At 45.7% G+C, this 21,699-nt stretch overlaps 1 protein-coding gene across 7 annotated transcripts in view; it reads right to left on the minus strand.

The window, feature by feature from the left end:
* tcf4 (transcription factor 4) overlaps positions 1-21,699 on the minus strand; it is a 202,535-nt gene that overhangs the window by 134,235 nt on the left and 46,601 nt on the right. For all 7 annotated transcript variants that reach the window (XM_086188291.1, XM_086188293.1, XM_086188292.1 and 4 more), the window contains 2 exons: positions 15,028-15,083; positions 13,771-13,846 (listed from right to left, as the gene is read on the minus strand). In XM_086188291.1, coding sequence (XP_086044417.1) covers positions 13,771-13,846; positions 15,028-15,083 — 132 coding nt within the window. The remainder of the gene's footprint in view (positions 1-13,770; positions 13,847-15,027; positions 15,084-21,699) is intronic.

The following is a 21,699-nucleotide window of genomic DNA, read 5'->3' on the forward strand; positions in this document are numbered from 1 at the left end:
GGAACACTGAAACCTGGATATGATCCGCTGAAGTCATTAAATCATGGGCTCGCACTTTTACCGTCACTGATGACCCTCAGATATAAGATCCTCTGTGTGATTTGTAAGCAGGATTTGGCCCTGGTGAGGCACCGCAGGTCTCAACAGGCAGGTAGGGTGCACACCTGTACAACACCTGTACAGCATGTCTTCCACAGCAGCTGGTGAAGTTTTGCAGGTTGTATCATGAACTTTGACCAGTGCAGTCGCTCTGGGAAGCTCCATGATGACGGCAGGTTTTAACAACGGATACTAGGGGACTAAGGCAGAGATCCGCAGACAACACCTGAGACCAAACTGGCCACACCAGCGAAGCCTGACCAGCTGCACCCTAGACTAGACCGACCAACACCGCCGTCTCTGATCCGGGATTCACCCGGACTGTTTGCCACATGCATGAACTGTTCAATATCTAAATGTGTCTGGTTGATACTGATAAAACCGGACCAATTATGGAACCAGGGGGTGAGGGAGACAAGAGCAGCTCACATGTAACCTGCAGGACCCGCTGAAGATCTCAGACATGGTTCTGTGTTCGTGGCGTTGTCGCAGAGGTGCAGAAGACGAGTACGCCATCACAATCTAGAGTCTTGATATCGATCTGCCCAACAATCGCTCTTTTCCAAGCCCGCTCTTTCTCAGTACCTCTGCTTTTATTCATAATTCATTATCTTTTCTCTAATATTTTCTTTCATGACCTGCGTCTATTTCATTTCAGTCTTGTCATTTTCTGCACAAGCACTGGTAGCTTACTCTCTCTCTCTCTTTATCCATCTCTCTGTCGCTGCCTGTCTTCCTTTCATCTCTTGCCATCTGCCTTCCTCCATCTACATTTTCTTCTTTCTGTTCTCTCTCTCTCTCTCTCTCTGTGTAACTCTCTTCTTGTCTCACTCTCATATGACTCTCACCCCTCCCTCTCATCTCCCTAAAAACTTGGCAATGATCCCTGTCGTGTTTTTTCTTCCCTCCACTCCTCGTTTGGGGGATTGCGAATGAATGCGATCCAATCTAGACCTCGGCTAAGAGACATGAATTTTCATTAATTACAACCTTGTCAGCAAAAGCATTATGGGAGCTGAATATGAAAATGCTAATGAGTGGAGCTCATTTGCATATTTTTCTTTGTTGGAATGTCATTAATTATTACGTTTTATGATGATGAATGCAGCTGTCGATGGCTAGCCCTCCATGCCTAATTAGCTATCAGAAAATCCTCTGATCAAAAAAATGGATAGGGGCCGCAAACTACTTTTTATTGTACACCTATTTCACTTCCTGTGACGCTCCTTCCCTCACTTCTCTCTTTTTTAATCCTTTATTTTCTTACACTTCCCTGACACACGACAGCAATGACGCCAGCTTGCTGCAGCCACCTTTGTCACATTACACAATGATGTGCAGAAATTCAGCACAAACCCCGAACAAGTGCGTGAGCCAAGACTTTTCCTTCTTGTTTCTGTGCAGCTCCTCTGACCTCCTTCGGTCCAGCAGCTTCAGCTTCCTGTCCTGTGTTTCGAGGGTCCGCTTGTCTCATCTCAGCTCCCTTATATTGGTGCCATTCAGTCATTTTTTAGTACTTTAGCACCTTTTCTCCCGATCGATCTCTCCACCTCTTCTTCCTTCATCCCTGTGTCACATCGGCGCTCCTTCTGTTTTAGTTAATTCAGCTTAGATCAAGCTCTAACCTCAACATTTGTAGTCCCCTTGGATGAGTCCTTCCTTTGCTTGTCATAGCTTGGTCCGGTTGCCTGGTTCAGCACAGGAGCTTTTCCTGTGCTGGCCAGCATCGACTCTCTTTATGCTGCGAGAGGAAGCAGCTCAGTGCTCCACAGCTCACTAGTTAATTCTTGGTCCACAACAATATAACAACTTCGCTGGAAAATAGTCGATCCGTTTAGCTCAAAATGTAGGATTTTAGTGTCCACAAAAAAAAAAGTGCCAAACTTTTCCAACTGAATAGAACAGACTGCTACTGCTGACTTTCAACATGGCTGCCTGAGGCCTGCATCATCACCTGAAGTCCTGCGTGCCCACGTCATTCATCACCACTATACGTTGTTTTGTTGTTGTTCCATCCATCTCGTTTTCTCTATTGTCTAAAAAGTGTAACAATGAAGACTTAACGAATCCCCCCTTCCAAAAACCCCACTAACGAACACCCCCCTCTCCCAGCTTAATGAATGCCAGGCTTAATTAGAGCACCATGATGTCAGAGGCATTAATTATCAGTTGGCTTCATTTCAGGAAAATACACACCGTCTCTCTTTCTGTCTTTCTCTCTGTCTGTCTCTCTGTCTCCATTTCCCTCTGCGCCTGTTTCTTTTTTTTTGCTTTTTGTCTCTCAGTCTTTTTATCCCTTTTTCCTGTCGCTTGCGTTTAACTCGGCCTGCTTCACTGAAGAGAGGAGACTGTGTGAAATCATTTCATATTATTTGACGTGATCCTGAATCTGATAAATACATCTGGCAGTGAGATGTGTAATTGATGTGATTTTTAAAAGTTGGTGGGACAAACATGCTGATGCTACACATGGAAGATGGATGGCTGAGACCCACACTGTTCATTCCTGTTACAAGGGTTAGCTCCTAACTGCCTCTTCAAACTCCTCTTCAAGAAGCTGGAGGCTGTAGAGGAGCTGCTGCTGGGCTGTCCTGGGTAGGAACAGCAGTGGGAGCTGGAGGCTTGGTACCAGGCCCACCGGGGTTCCTCGCTGCCCCTTGTGTTTGTCGCCCTGTTCTGAGTCACCTCATGATATTGCAAAGTATGAAGTCAAAGTTTTGACCAATAATCAGTGGCTCTTCAGGTGCTGACTGACTTGTGGACATTTTTTTTGAGGGAGCATGATAGTGGGTGAGCGTGAGCACTGTCATTTAACCCTTCATCAACACTCCTTGTGCACCTTCAAGACGGGTGAGACCACTTTATCACGCAGACTTCTTACGACTCACTACTTACTACTCACTACTTACTTCTCACTACTTACTATTCATCACCCTCTACTATCAACTCACTACTCACCACTCACTACTCACTGCACACCACTCACTACTCACTACTCACCACTCACTACTCACTACACACTACTCACTGCACACCACTCACTACTCACTACTCACTACACACCACTCACCACTCACTACACACCACTCACCACTCACTGCACACCACTCACCACTCACTGCACACCACTCACTACTCACTGCACACCACTCACTACTCACCACTCACTACTCACTGCACACCACTCACTACTCACCACTCACCACTCACTACTCACCACTCACTACTCACTGCACACCACTCACTACTCACCACTCACTACTCACTACACACCACTCACTACTCACTACACACCACTCACTACTCACTGCACACCACTCACTACTCACTACTCACTACACACCACTCACCACTCACTACACACCACTCACCACTCACTGCACACCACTCACCACTCACTGCACACCACTCACTACTCACTGCACACCACTCACTACTCACCACTCACTACTCACTGCACACCACTCACTACTCACCACTCACTACTCACTACTCACCACTCACTACTCACTGCACACCACTCACTACTCACCACTCACTACTCACTACACACCACTCACTACTCACTACACACCACTCACTACTCACTACTCACCACTCACTACTCACTGCACACCACTCACTACTCACCACTCACTACTCACTACTCACCACTCACTACTCACTGCACACCACTCACTACACACCACTCACTACTCACTGCACACCACTCACTACTCACTACACACCACTCACTACTCACTGCACACCACTCACTACTCACTGCACACCACTCACTACTCACTACACACCACTCACTACACACCACTCACTACTCACTACTCACTGCACACCACTCACTACTCACTACTCACCACTCACTACTCACTGCACACCACTCACTACTCACTACTCACCACTCACTACTCACTGCACACCACTCACTACTCACTACACACCACTCACCACTCACTACACACCACTCACCACTCACTGCACACCACTCACCACTCACTACACACCACTCACTACTCACTACACACCACTCACTACTCACTGCACACCACTCACTACTCACTACACACCACTCACTACTCACTACTCACTGCACACCACTCACTACTCACCTCTCACTACTCACTACTCACTGTACACCACTCACTACTCACTACTCACTGCACACCACTCACTACTCACTACTCACTGCACACCACTCACTACTCACCACTCACCTCTCACTACTCACAACTCAACACTCACTACTCATTACCCACTTCTCACTTCTTACGACTCACTTCTTACTATTCATCACCCTCTACTCACCACTCACAACTCACCACTCACTACACACCACTCACCACTCACTACTCACCACTCACTACTCACTATTAACCACTCACTGCTCATCACCCACTTCTCACTTCTTACTACTAACTACTTACTACTCACAACTCATCCTCACTACTCACTAAACACCACTCACTACTCACCACTCACTACTTTCTACTCATCACCCACTTCTCACTTCTTACTCCTCATTTCTTTCTACTCACCACTCACTACTCATCACCCACTTCTCACTTCTTACTCCTCATTTCTTTCTACTCACCACTCACTACTCATAACCTACTTCTCACTTCTTACTACTCACTTCTTACTACTAACTACTTACAACTCACAACTCATCCTCACTGCTCACGACTCACCACTCACTTTTTCTCAGTGGTTCACATGCTTCACACAGCAGTTTGTCCTCTTTGTGCTTTCTAATTTCCTGCTGGAGTGGACACCTGCACTGGTGGGTGGCAGACACAACACTGTGTCCAGTCACAAGAAAATAAAGAAAGGAGGGAGAAGAGGGACTTGCAATGACTTTGATTCTTTACAGATCTTCTTAATGATGTGCTTAACCTTTCATTATATAGGCTGATTTAGAATTCCTTATTAAATCTTTGTATCAAACATCATTATGAAGAAGAGAATTTCCGATATAATGGGTAGTAGGATCTACATGACCAAATTTAACCATAACGTCTTTACCTACATTTACATTTAGTCAACTACTTCATTAGTGCAGCTCCAGAAAAGGACAATGTACTTCTGGTGTCAGGCTTCCCAGAAGGGCGGAAGGTAGCTGTTGCCACAAGAACATTAGTGAGATTGAACACTGATATCAGAAAACCTTCCTGAACAAATGTGGGTTGTGTGTGTTTGAGCAGGAGGGCATGTTGAAGCAGGATGAACGCGCACGCCGCAGCATCAGAGCAGCACCCCAAACCTACGGAGCGTCCAGGAAAGAAGGGATCCCTCTCTGAGCAAGGCAGAGGAGACGTGGGCTCCACCTGCCTCACACTGACAAAATGAAGTTCATCTTCGACCTCTGGGAGCCACAAGTGAGGTGCTCTCTCTCCTCGCTTGCTCGCCCGCTCACTCACTCTCACAATAAACATACTGTTTCATGCTGCACATCTCTATATTTCTATCTTACCTCTTACACACAAACAAGCTCTCTCTCTCTCTCTCTCTCTCATACACACACACACACACACACACACACACACACACACACACACACACACACACACACACTGTAGCGTGGCTGGCCAGATGGGACTCTTCCACATGACCAGGCCGATCAATCAACACTGAAGGGCCCAGGTGCTACTACGCACCATTTCACAGTCTGTCACACACACACACACACACACACACACACACACACACACACACACACACACACACACACACACACACATAGCAGCAGAGACATGCCGAGATAGGAAGATAAAGGACACACACACACAAACACAGACACACAAACACACACAAAGGCAGAGAAAAACCCACATGCACGCACATACACCCACACACACAAAAACACACACACACACACACACACACAATGACCCAAGTTTGGTCTCTAAAGGCCTCATCTGGATGGTTGACAGACTGACAAAGCCACACACACACACACATCTCTGTGTCTGTACACATATATATACACATGTATATATTTATGTATATACTTATACTATATACTATACTTATATTTTGTATATACAGATGTATACACACACATATATACAGATGTATACACACATACACACATTTATATATATTTATATATATATATATATATATATATATATATATATGTGTGTATATATAGAGAGAGAGAGAGAGAGAGAGAGAGAGAGAGAGAGAGAGAGAGAGAGAGAGAGATATCACACGAGCTGGTAACATCCATCAGTTCAGTAGCATCATGTTCAGTCATGGGCTGGCCCTCCTGGACCCAGCAGTTCAAAGAACAATGGCTTAAGCCCACCAAACAGTTGACCACTTGATGGGATCCACTGTAATCTGGTGTTAGGAGGTGAGAGTGTAGAGGAAGGCTTTATGTTGGTTCTAATCACCTGTGAGGGACAGAACGCCACCTTCCTCTCCCATCTGAGGAGAAATCTGGCTCATGTTTTCTCAAACTTTGACCTTTTCTTCTAGTCACCTAGCTTTGATAGTCACTTGTATCTCCTGATGCTATAAACTAACCTCAACCTCACCCAACAGACCTCTTGCAAAACTGCTGAAATGGTTGAAATAGCCTGTTAGCTTGGAGTGAGCTAACAGGCTATTTCAACCATATATATGATGGAAAACACACATCTCTGGTGTGTTTGCTGTGTCACAGTTGCAGTAGTATTTGGGTTTTTTGAGCTGATTGCCATTGTGAGGTTCCTGCTTTGTGATCGACCAGGTAAAAGGTCTCAATTTATAGGCTTCGCTAACACCAACTGTCTTTACCAGAACAAACATAGCTGTTTGTCTGTCCTGTTTCCATTTTTTCCACTCTTTTCAAAAAAGGATTATTGAGTCTGACAGTTCTAAAAAGGTTCTTCACAATGTAGTGCAGGCCAGATCCCCCGCTTCCCCTCCTCTGGGTCAGGAACCTTGGAGTGCTTCCCGATGAACCGCTCTTCTCTGAGTGCGGTTCACATTTCCACCCTCCACCCTCTCGCCTTGACAAGACCTATTATTAATATGTCAGATCTAATTACACAGACAATTTACATTTGATACACAAGCCCTTCTAAACAATAATATACTAAATAGTCCACAGTGGCTTGTATTGTGCGTCTTTGTTAATGCAGCAGAGTCAATACACCGCTAATCAATGCATGACATCCGTTCAAAATACGCTGAGAATGAGACGGTGGCTGAGACAATAGAGGGAAAATCACTGGGGTGGGCTGGGGGGTGGAGGACATCATCACAGGATATCAGAAGAAAAATATAACACACAGAATTTGTGAATAAGGTTGTAGATTTTTGAGTAATTACAAGTAATTACAATAATCTTAATTCAAAATTCCATAGAACTCTGAATTGTCTCACAGTTATTGATTGATTGGTCATCGATTGATAAACGTTTCTGTTTCCCATATCTGTTTTTTTTATCTATTTTTCTGCCTTTCATGTCCACTTGTTACATTCCCTCCTCTTCAACACTGTGAGCACAAAGACTCCCGACTCAGCAGGGAGTGACGGGGGGGCAACCTTGGCACCACACCCAGCTGGGGTGAGGGGCTCCTGGTGTAGAGCAGGAGACAGGAGGGTCTGGTCTCCGAGGAGGAAAGACGTCACAAACAGAGAAGTGGATAATGCAGAGAGAGAAAGAGAGAGAGAAAGGGAAAAGATGACTTGAAAAGGAGACAATAGGGCGAGAGAGGGGAGAGAGGAAGCAGAGAGGAGGAGCTGCAGGGACGATAACATCATCAGGAGTGGGAGAGTGACACAAACAAACAACAACAAAAATACAAGATTCAGATTAACAATAGGAAGAACAGCGTGAGGGAAGTGAGGAGCGAGCCTCAGACGGAAGAGAAGGAGGATATGAGACTCAGATATAAATTTCTGTATAAAGTGTCCAGATGTGACCTCTGCTGGGGGGGTCCGGCCTCGTTGCTCAACTCTCATTAATAAGGTCGCGCAGAGGTGAGACAGACGGCTGACTCACTGCATTTCAACAAGAACAACAAGGGGAGGAGGGTGCCAAGCTCGCCAAGAGAGCACGCCAGTATTCCTACACGCTGCTCCGATGGTGAGGGCTTCTTTCCTGTCCAAACACAGGATCTTATACTGTACCTCAATGGAGGACAGAGCTGAACTCAGCTGCATGAATGAACGACGCATCGGTGGCAGATATTCATGATCGTATCAGTGTCACACAAGCTCACACCTGTCAAATCAGAATACTACAAACACCTCCTGACGGCAGTGGGAACGTGTGACTGAGCTCTTTGTCCTAATGTGAAGCAGGTGACTGCAGTTGATTCATGAAGGGATCTTTTTAGCCAAACTAGCAACATAATTCTGTTGCATTTTTGTCAAGCATGACCAAAGAATTTGCTGCAGACTTCCGGGGTCCTCGAGGCTGGACCCTACCCACACTCGCAACCCTCCGACTGTCAAAGACTGGCAGATGCGGCGGGGAGTATTTGACCAGCTTTGACTTAGGTTTCATTGTGTGCTGTCATCAGGTCAAGTTTACAATCTGTTTAATTCATTTTTCAAAAGTTTAATCTGGAACTGAGGAAGGATTGTTGGTAAAACCTGTAATATTCATGAATGTTTCCTCTGACAGAAACTCATTTTTATCAAATGTTATTGTTTTTTTGACATCACCCAATGAGAGCCGGTGGAATGAGTGAGCTGCACATCAGAACCTAACTGAAGCCTCATTGGATAGTTTATCTATAACGGAACAGAACGTGCTGATGAGCTGAAACCAGTGAGCCTCTCATTTACTATGTAGGTGACAGTTACTGGGAGGGGACACCTGCTCTGCTCAGCAGATACACGTATATGGTGTACATGAACATATACTACATGCATAAATGTACACATGAAAGGCTAGAATCACACAACGTAGATAAGTTCAAATGTACGCCCTCAAACTCAACACACCCACCTCACCATTATAGTCTGACGTACACACATAAAAGCCAGGCACGCGCACAAAGGGAGACAAAATGATCAAATACAGACACACCAAAACACAGACATGCTACTGCACACAAGGTGTACCTGAGTACCTGAGACGAGTACCCGGCAACACAGTCAGAAAGCTACACAATCAAAGACAGAAGTACGCACACACACCGACACTGACATACACACAAGCACAAGTCAGCGAGAGACACAACACATGACTAGATGAACACAAGCACACCTCAAACCATAGAAAAGGACAAGAACACACACACACACAAACCTGTCTTAACATATAACCTCATACACCCTCATTTGCACGCAAGTACAGAAGCTTACACCACACACTCAGATACTGACACAGTAACCTGTCAAGCCACATGAAACACACACACACACACACACACTCATTGCTTCTCTCTTGCACACAGACCACTCTTTCCTGCCGTCACACACACACACATTCACACACACACACACACACACACACACACACACACACACACACACACACACACACACACACACACACAACAAACCCACAAACGCATTAAGAGACACATTCATGCATCACAGAATCGACAACTTTGTGTGTACTTACATACTGGCACACATTTACACACATCTTTTCATTGCTAGTTCACAAGAGGTTTGTGTGTGTGCTTGAGAGCGTGTATGTGTGTGTGTGTGTGTGTGTGTGTGTGTGTGTGTGTGTGTTTGTGTGTGCGTACGTGTATGTGGGGGTGCGTGCGTGTGTGTGTGTAAAGCAGCAGATTAATCTCGTAGGGTTGCTGAGATGACACTAATCCCTTCGCTGATTATCTAGAGCATAACATCACTCTAATCTGATGGGGGTTAAGAAAGATCGACAAGGTTAGAGCGGGTAAAGCAAGAAGGAGACAGAGGTTGTGTTCACACTCAACTCGCTCACGTTGGGTTCACCCCACCACGCAGTCCCTCATCTCCACGCTTGTAGATGTAGTTAATCTCAGGTGAAGACTGAAGAGAACCCGTCCAATCCCCTCATCTCGGCTGACACAGTAGCCCATGAAGACATTCGTGACCCCGTGAGCTACTGAGGAGTAACACACAGTTTAAGTGTCAGATCAGACCAGAGCAGGACGCTGCCGTAAGACGGGATGGTCCTGAGGAACCACTCAGATCCCAGCAAACAGAGTAAAATGAAGCAAAGCAGCCACCACGCAGTCAGAGCAGCCATCTTGCCGTGGCTGCATCCTGCACTCCAGGCACACCTGAGCAAAACCCATCAACCTCAGCGAGAGGGATTCATGTGTTCGGTCTGATCCTTTGACCCGTTCAGGTTGGGATACACGTTGTTTAAGTCAGTCGGTTCAGATCATGACGTGAAATCCTAAAGATCAGAATGTGTGGGTCATGACATGCCTTATCAGAGTAGCACACCAGGTGGGATCAAACTTCCTGCGTGAGCCAACGCTGCTCAGGAAGGGTCAGGGAGCAAAGGTCAGACCCGCCTCAGATATGATAGCATTAGCTAATGTTAGCAGACCCGACGGAGGAATCCTTGCAGTTAAAAGAGCCAACAGGGGAGGCCATTCGTGATAATCCTACATCACCATGACAGCAAGAAATCCTGCATGCTTTCTACCACATTTCTTGGCGAGAAGGTGAGTGCATCATGGCGAGCTGAACTGAAATAAATTTTGCTTCGTCAACTCTAACATTATAACATGACCATGGTAACAGCAACCAGCTGTGGTCAATGTCTCCAACCCAGGTTCTGGTTTGATATTTCTCAGTTCTGTGTGGGTCTGGGCTCAAGGTACTTCAAGGTTACCACCCATTAACCGCTAGCGCTTACGCTTCGGTAATACCCAGGCGACATTCTAGATAGTGTCCTTTTCTGGGTTTTAGTTTAGTCCAACAAGTTCAACCCTCCCGAACGTTTCCTCCTTGTCTGGTTTACTGGAAATGCAGTTTGGAGATGTGGTTGAGACCAGAATAAGCAGCAGAGAAGCCAACAGGCTCAAAGACCAGCTGATATTAGCAGAGCAGTCAAGTGAGAAATCACTCTGTTGGAACCAGAGCAGCAGTCGCAGGTAGAAAGTGAAGAGGGTGTTTTCTAGAGCACCGTGGCACTGGTGGAGCCGTGTGTGTGTGTGTGTGTGTGTGTGTGTGTGTGTGTGTGTGTGTGTGTGTGTGTGTGTGTGTGTGCATGTGTGCGTGTGCGTGTGTGCATGCGCGCTCCATATCTGTGGCTGTCGCTGTCTCTTAGTGTTATCATTATCAAAGTATATTGAGGTTCCCCTGTGCCAGATGAAGAATACAATATTTCCATTTCTGACTCGGGCTCGTCGCCTCCTCTCTGCCGCGGCAGCTACATACCATAATCACAACACTGTCACAACACATTGCACACACAATGGATCACTCCTGGAAAGGACCCACAAATGTTTATATTTAATTATTATATATTCTCAAACAATGAGCCACAGCCAATGAGAACATTTCCAGAATTATCTCTATCATTTCAAAAACTTGTGTACTTCTAGAAACCTTCATTCGACTCCTTTTTACCTCCAGAAACACAAGATATTTTGAAGATAACCTTACTGGACTGTCATGTGTCCACAGAGCATTAACATAAACAAAGCTGCCCACATGAAAGGGAAGTTCTGTCATTATGACAGTATTAGCTCAGAACTACAGCGAGCTGGCTGGTTGCTTAGCAGCAGATTCTCAGCTGTGAGCTAACAGATTGAATGTAAGTGCAATCAGCAACAAGAAAACTGATATTAAAATCATCATTCAAAGTGAAAGAATCATCGGTCTGAAAACAAGTTTCTGTCTGAACTGAAATTTTGGAGACAAAACCTGTAGTGCAGCATGGGGGGGGGGGGGGGGGGGCTAACAAGACCATAACTGCACCCTACAAACTCCTCCAAATAGAATCAACCGACAAGACTGATGCTTAAAAACTACCTATGCACAAGGTTTCGCACCTCTGAGACATCAGGTTCCATCAGTCAGGTTCCATCAGTCACATTTTGTCAGTCAGGTTCTGTCAGTCAGGTTCCATCAGTCAGGTTCCATCAGTCACGTTTTGTCAGTCAGGTTCTGTAGGTCAGGTTCTGTCAGTCAGGTTCCATCAGTCAAGTTTTGTCAGTCAGGTTCCGTCAGTCAGGTTCCGTCAGTAAGGTTCTGTCGGTCAAGTTCCGTCAGTAAGGTTCTGTCGGTCAGGTTCCGTCAGTCAGGTTCTGTCAGTCCGGTTCCATCAGTAAGGTTCCATCAGTCAGGTTCCATCAGTCAGGTTCCATCAGTCACGTTTTGTCAGTCAGGTTCTGTCAGTCAGGTTCCATCAGTCAGGTTTTGTCAGTCAGGTTCTGTCAGTCAGGTTCCATCAGTCAGGTTTTGTCAGTCAGGTTCTGTAGGTCAGGTTCTGTCAGTCAGGTTCCATCAGTCAAGTTTTGTCAGTCAGGTTCCATCAGTCAAGTTTTGTCAGTCAGGTTCCATCAGTCACGTTTTGTCAGTCAGGTTCTGTCAGTCAGGTTCCATCAGTCACGTTTTGTCAGTCAGGTTCTGTAGGTCAGGTTCTGTCAGTCAGGTTCCATCAGTCAAGTTTTGTCAGTTAGGTTCCGTCAGTCAGGTTCCGTCAGTAAGGTTCTGTCGGTCAGGTTCCGTCAGTCAGGTTCCATCAGTCCGGTTCCATCAGTCAGGTTCCGTCAGTCAGGTTCAAAAACTGCTCAGATCAGAGTTGATCAGTGATTGAGTCCTGCGCCTGCATGGTTCGGTCAGTAGACCTGCCATTGCTGTCAACATCATGACTGCACTTACATCAGTAAGTCGGCCAGCAGACGATGGGGGGGGGCTCAACCATGCAAGCAGCTCTCTGGAGTTCCTCAGTTTGATATTATAGATACATTATAGATACATGCATCCTTCAAATCCTTCTAAAGGTTCTGTGGTCCCAATTATTATGATAATTTTGATGAAAAACCTGTATAATACTCAATAGTCTCACACACACACACACACACACACACCTGTTCCCTCACTTCTTGGATTCTAAATCAAAAGTTCTTGCACCAGATCTTAAACCAGAATCAGGAGGTGAGGCAGAGAGGAGGAGCTGGTAGGGTGAGATAGCAGAGAGCTGACATCCTCCATGTTTGATGCATCCAGTCAAAGGTAATTAGGCTCTGTGTTGTGCGCATGTTTGAGTGTTTTATTTGTCTATGTGAAAGTGTGTGTGTGTTTGTGATAGAGAGAGAGAGACGAGAGAGAGAGAGGGAGGAGGGAAGATTATCTGTGTCAGTGGCCATTTGCTCACAACTGGCGCCACATCGTAGAGAGCCAGAGGCAGAGTGCATCATGGGTAAATGAGCACACACTGCCTAGCGTTTTCCACACGGTAGGCCGAGGGGGAAGACAGACAATAAGAGAGAGAGAGAGAGAGAGAGAGAGAGAGAGAGAGAGAGAGAGAGAGAGAGAGAGAAACTGCATGCCAGATGACCTGTCTCCTCCAGTGTATACTAATGTTTCACTAATTTTCTGCACACCCACACACACACACACACACACACACACACACACACACACACACACACACACACACACACACAGTTGCATCCAAATCCAGAATATCAGTAAAACCACATTGACATTGCAAGAGAGAGATGCAGAACCCCCCCCCCACACACACACACACACACACACACACACACATACCTGTTGGCCTGGAGTTGGCGTACGGGGGTGAAAGGCTGTCGTGTGATGCCATGTACTGAGATCCATCTGCATAAGTCTAGAGAGAGAGAGAGAGAGAAAGAGAGAGAGAGAGGGAGGGAGAGAGAGAGAGAGAGAGAGAGAGAGAGAGAGAGAGGTGGAGTGAAAACAACACAACAGATAGTCGTAGCTGCAACCAGAGAGGTACAGCATGTCAGCAGTCCCATCTTATCTCTTTCATGTCTCTATTTTGATGGATAATGAATACCTGTGTGTGTGTGTGTGTGTGTTTGTGTGTGTGTGTGTGTGTGTGTGTGTGTGTGTGTCTCTGTGTGTATCTTTGCTTTGTGGCCTGTAAATCTGAAGATGAATGTAATTTTCTTCACCTTCATTGTTACGTTGTCCTGTTGGGAATACGATCAGTGGTTGCATTGTTGTATTCCTGTGAATGTACTCGGTGAGAGTACTGCCTGTCGTACTACCAGCTGGAGAGCTGCTGGCTGGTCTGATCTGACTCTCAATTTAACGTAAAGGCACAATTTGGAAAGCTGGGATGTAAAGCTTTGATGTCTACGACGACGATGAGGGCTTTACTTCTACGTCCAGAGAAATCAGAGGAAGTCAGAGGAAGTCGGTGGTTTCTCAGGTACCGAGGCCTGTCCTCGTCCCCCTGCTCAGACACCGGCTGCGTACGCAGTATCAGTGATGCAAAGAAGTAAAGAGTATCTCTAACATTGTTTGATGCAACCAGAACTTTAACAGGCTTCCTTCCCAAAATGTCACCCGTCGTTTAACATCATGAGGCTTGAGCTTAGACAAGACAGATGGCTGAATATATCTGCATGCTAAAAACATCTAATAACGTAAAAAATGTTCTTCTCTCTGGGTGTTTCTGTGGTCCAGGATGTAGAGACTCGTTTTCTGATTTTAAAACAAGCGAAAGTGTCACAGATGAGTTACAGATGCACTGATATCCAACTGCTCTATTTCCTGACCAGATTTTAGAATTATGTAAACGTATCCATCCTGCTAAGATGAGTAATCTTGCCCCCAAGAAATCAAATGATATCAGAGTGTGAGCAGTGGGAGTAGCAACATCCAGACTTCACCAGAGAAGAAGACACTTCTCCAACGGTTGTGATCCATACTTGATGTTCTTGCTAAACGCATCACAGTCAAAGTGACATCGTCGAACGTCAGAGGAATAACGAAGCACGCAACATGTGGTTGTTAGCTGCGGACGATTGCAGGTGTGTTTACCTTTGAAGAACGGCTTCCACTCGGCCACGACCCTGCACTCATTCTCTCCTCCATGTCTGTGTGAGAGAGAGAGAGAGAGAGAAAGAGAGAGAGAGAGAGACACACACGTGAGCGGAGGCTCCACACAGCACAGTGGGAATGTCAGTGTAGGATGGGGGGGGGGGCAGAGGAAGTAACCTTAAAGAATCCCCCTCTTTGTTTTGCAGCACAAAAGATCAAACCACATCTAGTTTTCTGTTGGAAACAGAACGACGCTGTTAAGGAACATCTTCTATGAAATTTAATGAGTAAAATTAGAAAACTCCCACCTGCCATTAATCAACTTACAGAAGAAATCCCATAAATGTGATTTCTTTGTACCTGAACTACATCCATTGCTCCTCTGTATTTATTAGGCAGTTACTTTAGCGTCGACCTTTTAGCCATAAACGTGCACAAACACTCAATATAATGAATGTTTTGTAGATATTGTGTCTATTATCAAGAACATGAGCATAAATCAACATCTCTGCAAGTCATTAAACATTATTGATTATGATTACAGAGCATTTAATGTCTCTATTAAATGTAATGGTCCTTTAAGCCTCCTACAGACCACTAATCCATATTGCATAGCTGTCAAAGGTCAACCTCGTGACTGAAAGGTCACACGTTTGATTCCTCTCACAACCAAGTGCTGTTGGATTGCATTTGAGCAGCAAACAACAGACCTGATAAAACCCAGATCCTAGTGATCCAGGGCCTGGTTCAGAGAGCAGGTTTAGTCCGTTCCCCCTGATCATGAGGGTGAACAGACTGACGGTTTTATCTTGAGAGACACGTGATTTGTCATAGGTGACAAAGTTGTGCGTTTAATTTCTCTTTCTCACGAGGTCAGTCGTCAGTCCTGATGGCCCAGTGAGGTGTTTCAGCCATTGATGGCAGGACTATGAGGTAAAGGAGGGCGTGACCAAGAACCCTGTGCAGGTGATGGTCAAAGCTGCATCAGGCAGGCGCTGTGATAGTTGGGCGTGAATCCTGTCAGTACGCAGCCTGAGGAGCCCTGACAACACGGTTTAACTGTGTAGTAAATCTGAGGAAGAATTTAATTCACAAAACTACAACCAATTTAAAATACGAACTCCTGCACTCACATGATTCACAATCGAGCCAGCAGTTAAATAAAATGTTCTAAAAATGAGCAGAGAGATCTAAATAATGCAAATACAGTCACAGCAGCATCAGAGTACAGAGCAATATAGATGTGGAGCAAAGACCCAGGAGAGCAAACGCCAAAACTCAGACAGGTGCACAAAACAACACAGGTGAGTCAGGCACAAGAGTGCGACACACTTGAGGACAGGAAGTGGATCTGAAATGAGGGGACACCATAATAAAACAGGAAATAATGAACCAGAAGAAAAAAACACGACGTGAGCAGGACACGAAATATGACAACAGATGAACACGTATGTGATTAGCTCATCCAGGTCGACTAAAATGTGTAAACACAGCTCTCTATCTCTCACACTCACTCACACACACACACACACACACACACACACACACACACACACACACACACACACAAACGCGCACACACACACACAGATTCGTCTCATTGTAATGCACAAATCTCTCCTCAATAGGCTCTCCATTGTGTTCGTGTGTGTAGAGTGAGCAGCTTACACCCATTGTCGAGTCATTTGGAATGTCAGCTTATCTGAGGAAGAGAGAACGAAAGAGAGAGAGAGGGAGTGTGTGTGTGTGTGTGTGTGTGTGTGTGTGTGTGTGTCAGTACTATTGAAATAAAGTGGCTCAGTTACACAAAGGTTTTTCAAGTGAAACCTAAAGCTGCTACCTCTACTCCAGTACCTGTGGACTAGAATGGAACAGAATAGATCTCTCTATGTTTAGGAAGATTGGATTCAAGCGTTGATGGTTTGTTGGATTTGGGGAGCATTGATCAGACTGATCAGCAGCGATGCTCACAGGCGCAGCACAACTCTAAAAAAATTATTAACTTGTTGTGATGTTTCAGGTCTCCTGGTTGCTTTTGACAGAGAACTGAGATGCAGAGCTGAGCTGGTGGGTACCTGAAGGTGGGAGGACATTACCAGGCTACTAGCATGAACTGGGCTGCCGTGGAAATGTCGGTCAGCAGGGAACACATGAATTGGGAACATTGTGTAACCATAACTAGATGGAGATGGAATAAGCGATCGACTGGATTGAGGAAATACAGTCCATTGATGATGTCGATTTAGGAAAACCACACAATGCTCTGGACGGGAAACCTGGTTGTCTGAAGGAACTCACCTCTGGTCTGACAGATGAAGTTGGATACTTCAGATTTAGGGAACACAGATGTGATGAGTTTGCTTTGAGGGGCAAAGACCTGACCAGCCAGGTGGTGGACCACATGTCCATTAAATCAATGATGTGGACTGTCTTGGGACGCACTTTAGTGTGTCTGAGACATCACACACTCAGAACACACACTGCTTGGGAACACGCTCGAACAGACAGATTCAGAGGCACATTAAACATCCATCCATCCTTACACATTAATGCAATTTTTATTGAAATATCAGACAGGATATCAGTATCAAAACACACGTTACTGAGACAAAGAACACAACCTGTTCTAACCAGACTCCTCTGGCACCTGACTCAGGAGAGAGGGAGAGAGGAGAAATCAAAGAGGAGAGGTGGAGAGAGCTCGTCCAGATGCAAGAGAAGATGAGGAGGGTGGCAATTAAAGAAAGCATCTTTAAGAATTGAAGAGGGAGAGCAGAGAGGGTGGAGAGCAAAAAGGAGGAGAGAGAGAAATACAAGTTGGTGTGCAGAAGTTGAAAGATGTGGAGGAGGAGGAGAGAAGGAGGCTTCCATGTGTCCTGCACCTGATAAGGCCTCCGATTGAGGGCTATAAATTACACCAGAGAGAGAGAGTGAGTGGGAGAGAGAGAGAGAGAGAGAGAGGGAGAGAGAGAGGGAGAGAGAGAGAGAGAGGGAGAGAGAGAATTTGAACATATACAGGAAAACACACACATATTTCTTCTCTCACACACACAAGCATACACACACACACACACACATACACAAAGAGGTTATCTATCATCAGTTAATGAACTTAGACTGACAGACAGCTCCATGTCTCTCACAGTGATCCTATTAAGACTCGCCTGACACAAAACAGACTCCTATTAATACAGTTAGCCTGCTTGTGTGTGTGTGTGTGTGGGGGGGGTCTCTGAGGACAAAAACTGGCCTGTGCTCATGAACGTTGGGCTGCTCTTTGTATTTCTAAATGTATTATGCATGTGTATGTGTGTGAGAGTAAAAACAAAATCCTCACTCAGATGAACCTAGAGATAGATAGAAAGAGAGGGAGGGAGGGAGGGAGAGGAACAGGTGGAGTGAAAACAACACAACAGTTGTAGTATTTGTGATAGTAGTAGCTGCAACCACAGAGGTACTGCATGTCAGCAGTCCCATCTTTTTTCTCTCATGTCTCTATTTTGATGGATAGTGAACATTACTCAACACTCACACTGGTGTGAATGGAGCTGCCGTCATCAGCACCTTGGACTGGACCAACAGTCACAGCGCGGAGAGGATGAGTGGTGGAAAATGGATGGATGGATGGATGATGGATGAATGGACGACTACTGAACAGACAGCTACTGTCAGTCTTCCATCAGTATACAGACAGACTATAGACGACGCATTCATAAGTTCCTATCATTCGTTGCAACAGTAATTTGCTTCCATTTGGCTGTGTGTTAGCGGCTCCTCCAAACGTGGAAAATCTAAGGGACGACTGAAAAGCTGGCTGGCACGTCAACCTTCCCTCTTTATTTATTTAATGTGATTCCACTGCTGAGTCACTTTGACATCCTGACTATGTCCCTCAAACCCTTACTGTAAATCTTTGCTGCTTCTGACTGAAACTGCTAGTTTGTTTCTCTAAAACGTAGCCATGTTTCTCCAGGGAGGGACAACGGGAAAGTTATGCTGGCTCCAAAGTTTGACAGACATAGCAACAGTAACCAAGGGGGGAGGCCTTTGCTAAGGGTCAATTAAGGCCATGAATGACGCGGCCACTTTGACAGGTCGAAAATAATCATGCATCATTGATGACACGTCATGAGAGTCGATGAGAGGAGCACAACGGGAGGAGGAACTATGAGCATTATGGTTAACACACAGACACACACATACACACACACAGCCAGTTTTTAGTCCTCTTGAGGACCACAGGTCCTGCTGTTAGTTAAGTAACAAAAAATATCTCTGTGTGCGTGTGTGTGTGTGTGTGTGTGTGTGTGTGTGTGTGTGTGTGCGTGTGTGTGTGTGTGTGTGTGTGTGTGTGTGTGTGCGCGCACACCTGTGTGCACCTGTGTGAGCTGTAAGCCCCAGTGTTCTGGTCTCCTCCAGCTTAAGGCCCGCCCGGTCCCTTTGCACACATGAACACACTCTCATCCAGCTTGTGACCATCAGGTACGTCTGGTTTAGTTAATTCTCCATCTCCTCCCACCAACATTTCCTGTGGACCTCCACATCCCTGACCACTGGAAATAAAAGACTTTTACTCAATGTTTTGAATGAAAATGGCCATCAGAGACTTAACTGGGCTTAAAGATTCAATGAAACACAGCAGATAAAAAACAATCGCCGTGAACAGGAAGAGCTCAGTGTGAACACTGGAGTGAAACAGTCTGCTGGTACGGGAGATGAGACGCAGACCCTGGTGCTGTTCTAACCTTTGAATCAACTAAATACACCCTGAAGACTTGTTTCAGCCAAACTCTGCTGTGTAATCAAACATTTTACACCTTCCCAACTGGGAACATTTCAGACACTACAACTCCCATGGTAGCAGCTGCAGCCATGATGAGCCATTACAGCCTTTAAGACAACATTTACTGGGACCGACTTGAAACAAACAAGAGCTGCTTCTCCAAATGAAATTGAAAAAGCCTCTTTTTCCGTCCCGTACTACGAGCTGCTGCCAGGTAGTCGTGATGTGGGTTTCCTCTGCTTCAGTCTGAGAAGACTTGATATTCATGAATCATGATCTAAGATTTAGGGAAGTTGTTAATGGCTGCAAAGAGAGCAGAAAATTAAATTAGTGCTTTTGAGAGATTATACGGTTTACATTTCTAATGTTCGAGGGGTCACCCCCCCACAACCGAACCTGGGTCAAAACACCCGGCACCATGACCATCAAAAAGGAATCAGCCGCTCAGTGTGCTCCACCACCTGGACTCTCTGCCTCAGTGGATGATGGAGGAGCAGCTGATGTCCCAGTATCACCATCATCAGTCCTCCAGGTCCCAGCGAGCATCAGAGACGGCGGTCCTCGTTCGATGGACCGTGGCTGGGTCACCTGAGCGAGGCTGTTGGATCCCCCGGAATACCTCGTGGATGATGTGTCCAGGTGCATGTCTGCGTATGATACCTGCTCCAGTGCTCCTCCTGTCCTCCCCCCTCCTATCTCCTGTTTGCTCCGGTCAATCACACTCAGCACATGAATGCCAGTTTTTACTGCAGGAACCTCTCCGTTCAAAAAGTTGATTTAGGAGAGACGGATTTAACAACAGGAGCATAATGTGGTTTTACATTTGGTGATTCACAAGAAAACACTTCACAATGTAGATGAGTTGCTGATGTTTTATCAAACTAGCGTGGAATTGTGGGACGGTGTCGTCTCCTCTCTAGACAGGAAGAAGCTACGCTAGAGGAGCTAAAAGAGGAAGCTGGAGCTCCTTCCTGAGAGTTCAAGAGAGTTCCAGCAGCTCCCATCATGGCCGCTTGCAGGTCACGTGACTCAGTTTGGATTCTTTCAAAGCAGCAGCTCCCCCCCCCCCCCCCCCCCGTCTTCCTCCTCTGGCCACAGTGAACACACAGCTGCTGCTACACTTCACTCCAGCCAGGGAGGCCTGCTACACCAAGGGCCCTGTGCATAAACACAGAGTACACACAAAAACTGCAAACATACCCACACATACTTCACAACATACATCCAGTTGTTGGCTGATGGAGAGGAGACCAAACAAAACAGAAGTGGAAATGTGTGTGATATAATTATTGAAAACTCATCTAATATACCAAGTGTCTTAAATGTCCCATTGCATGAGGATTGTGCAGATTAATTAAACCCAGAGTGAAACTGTGTCACACGTGATCTGATGGGACTGAGTATTGATTTGTTATCAATTCATAGCCAATCTGAGCACAACAGTTCACATCATTAATGCTAGTTGTTATTAGCGGAAGGCCGGAACCAGAAGCTGCAGGATCGCAGCAGTTTTTCATCTCAACCTGGACCCAGTTGGTGCCAAACAGGAGATAAGACATAATCCACAACCTCATCCTGGTGGGATTATGTGGCTGGAATCAAGACAGTGATCGGGGTCGCGCCTGCTAACAAAGCAGCAGACATCTTCCCCAGGACAGGCCGTTATTACAGTTATTACTTTCCATTATGAATATTCCTTTATTTAGTTCAAGGGGAAATAAAGAGGCTTTAAATTAAATACAAAACTAAATCCACAGCTGAAGACAAACAACCGCACCAACTTCCGGCTTCACTTGTGTTTCCATAAAAAGAGTTTGGTGAATCCCTGATGGATCAGGTCTGATTCTTTTGTTAGCACAACTGAAAGGACTGACTCTGCCACACCTGAC

This window comes from Aulostomus chinensis, chromosome 19 (assembly GCF_037954235.1).
Source record: "Aulostomus chinensis isolate RoL2024-O1b breed Wild chromosome 19, RoL_Achi_v1.0, whole genome shotgun sequence".
NCBI lineage: Eukaryota > Metazoa > Chordata > Actinopteri > Syngnathiformes > Aulostomidae > Aulostomus > Aulostomus chinensis.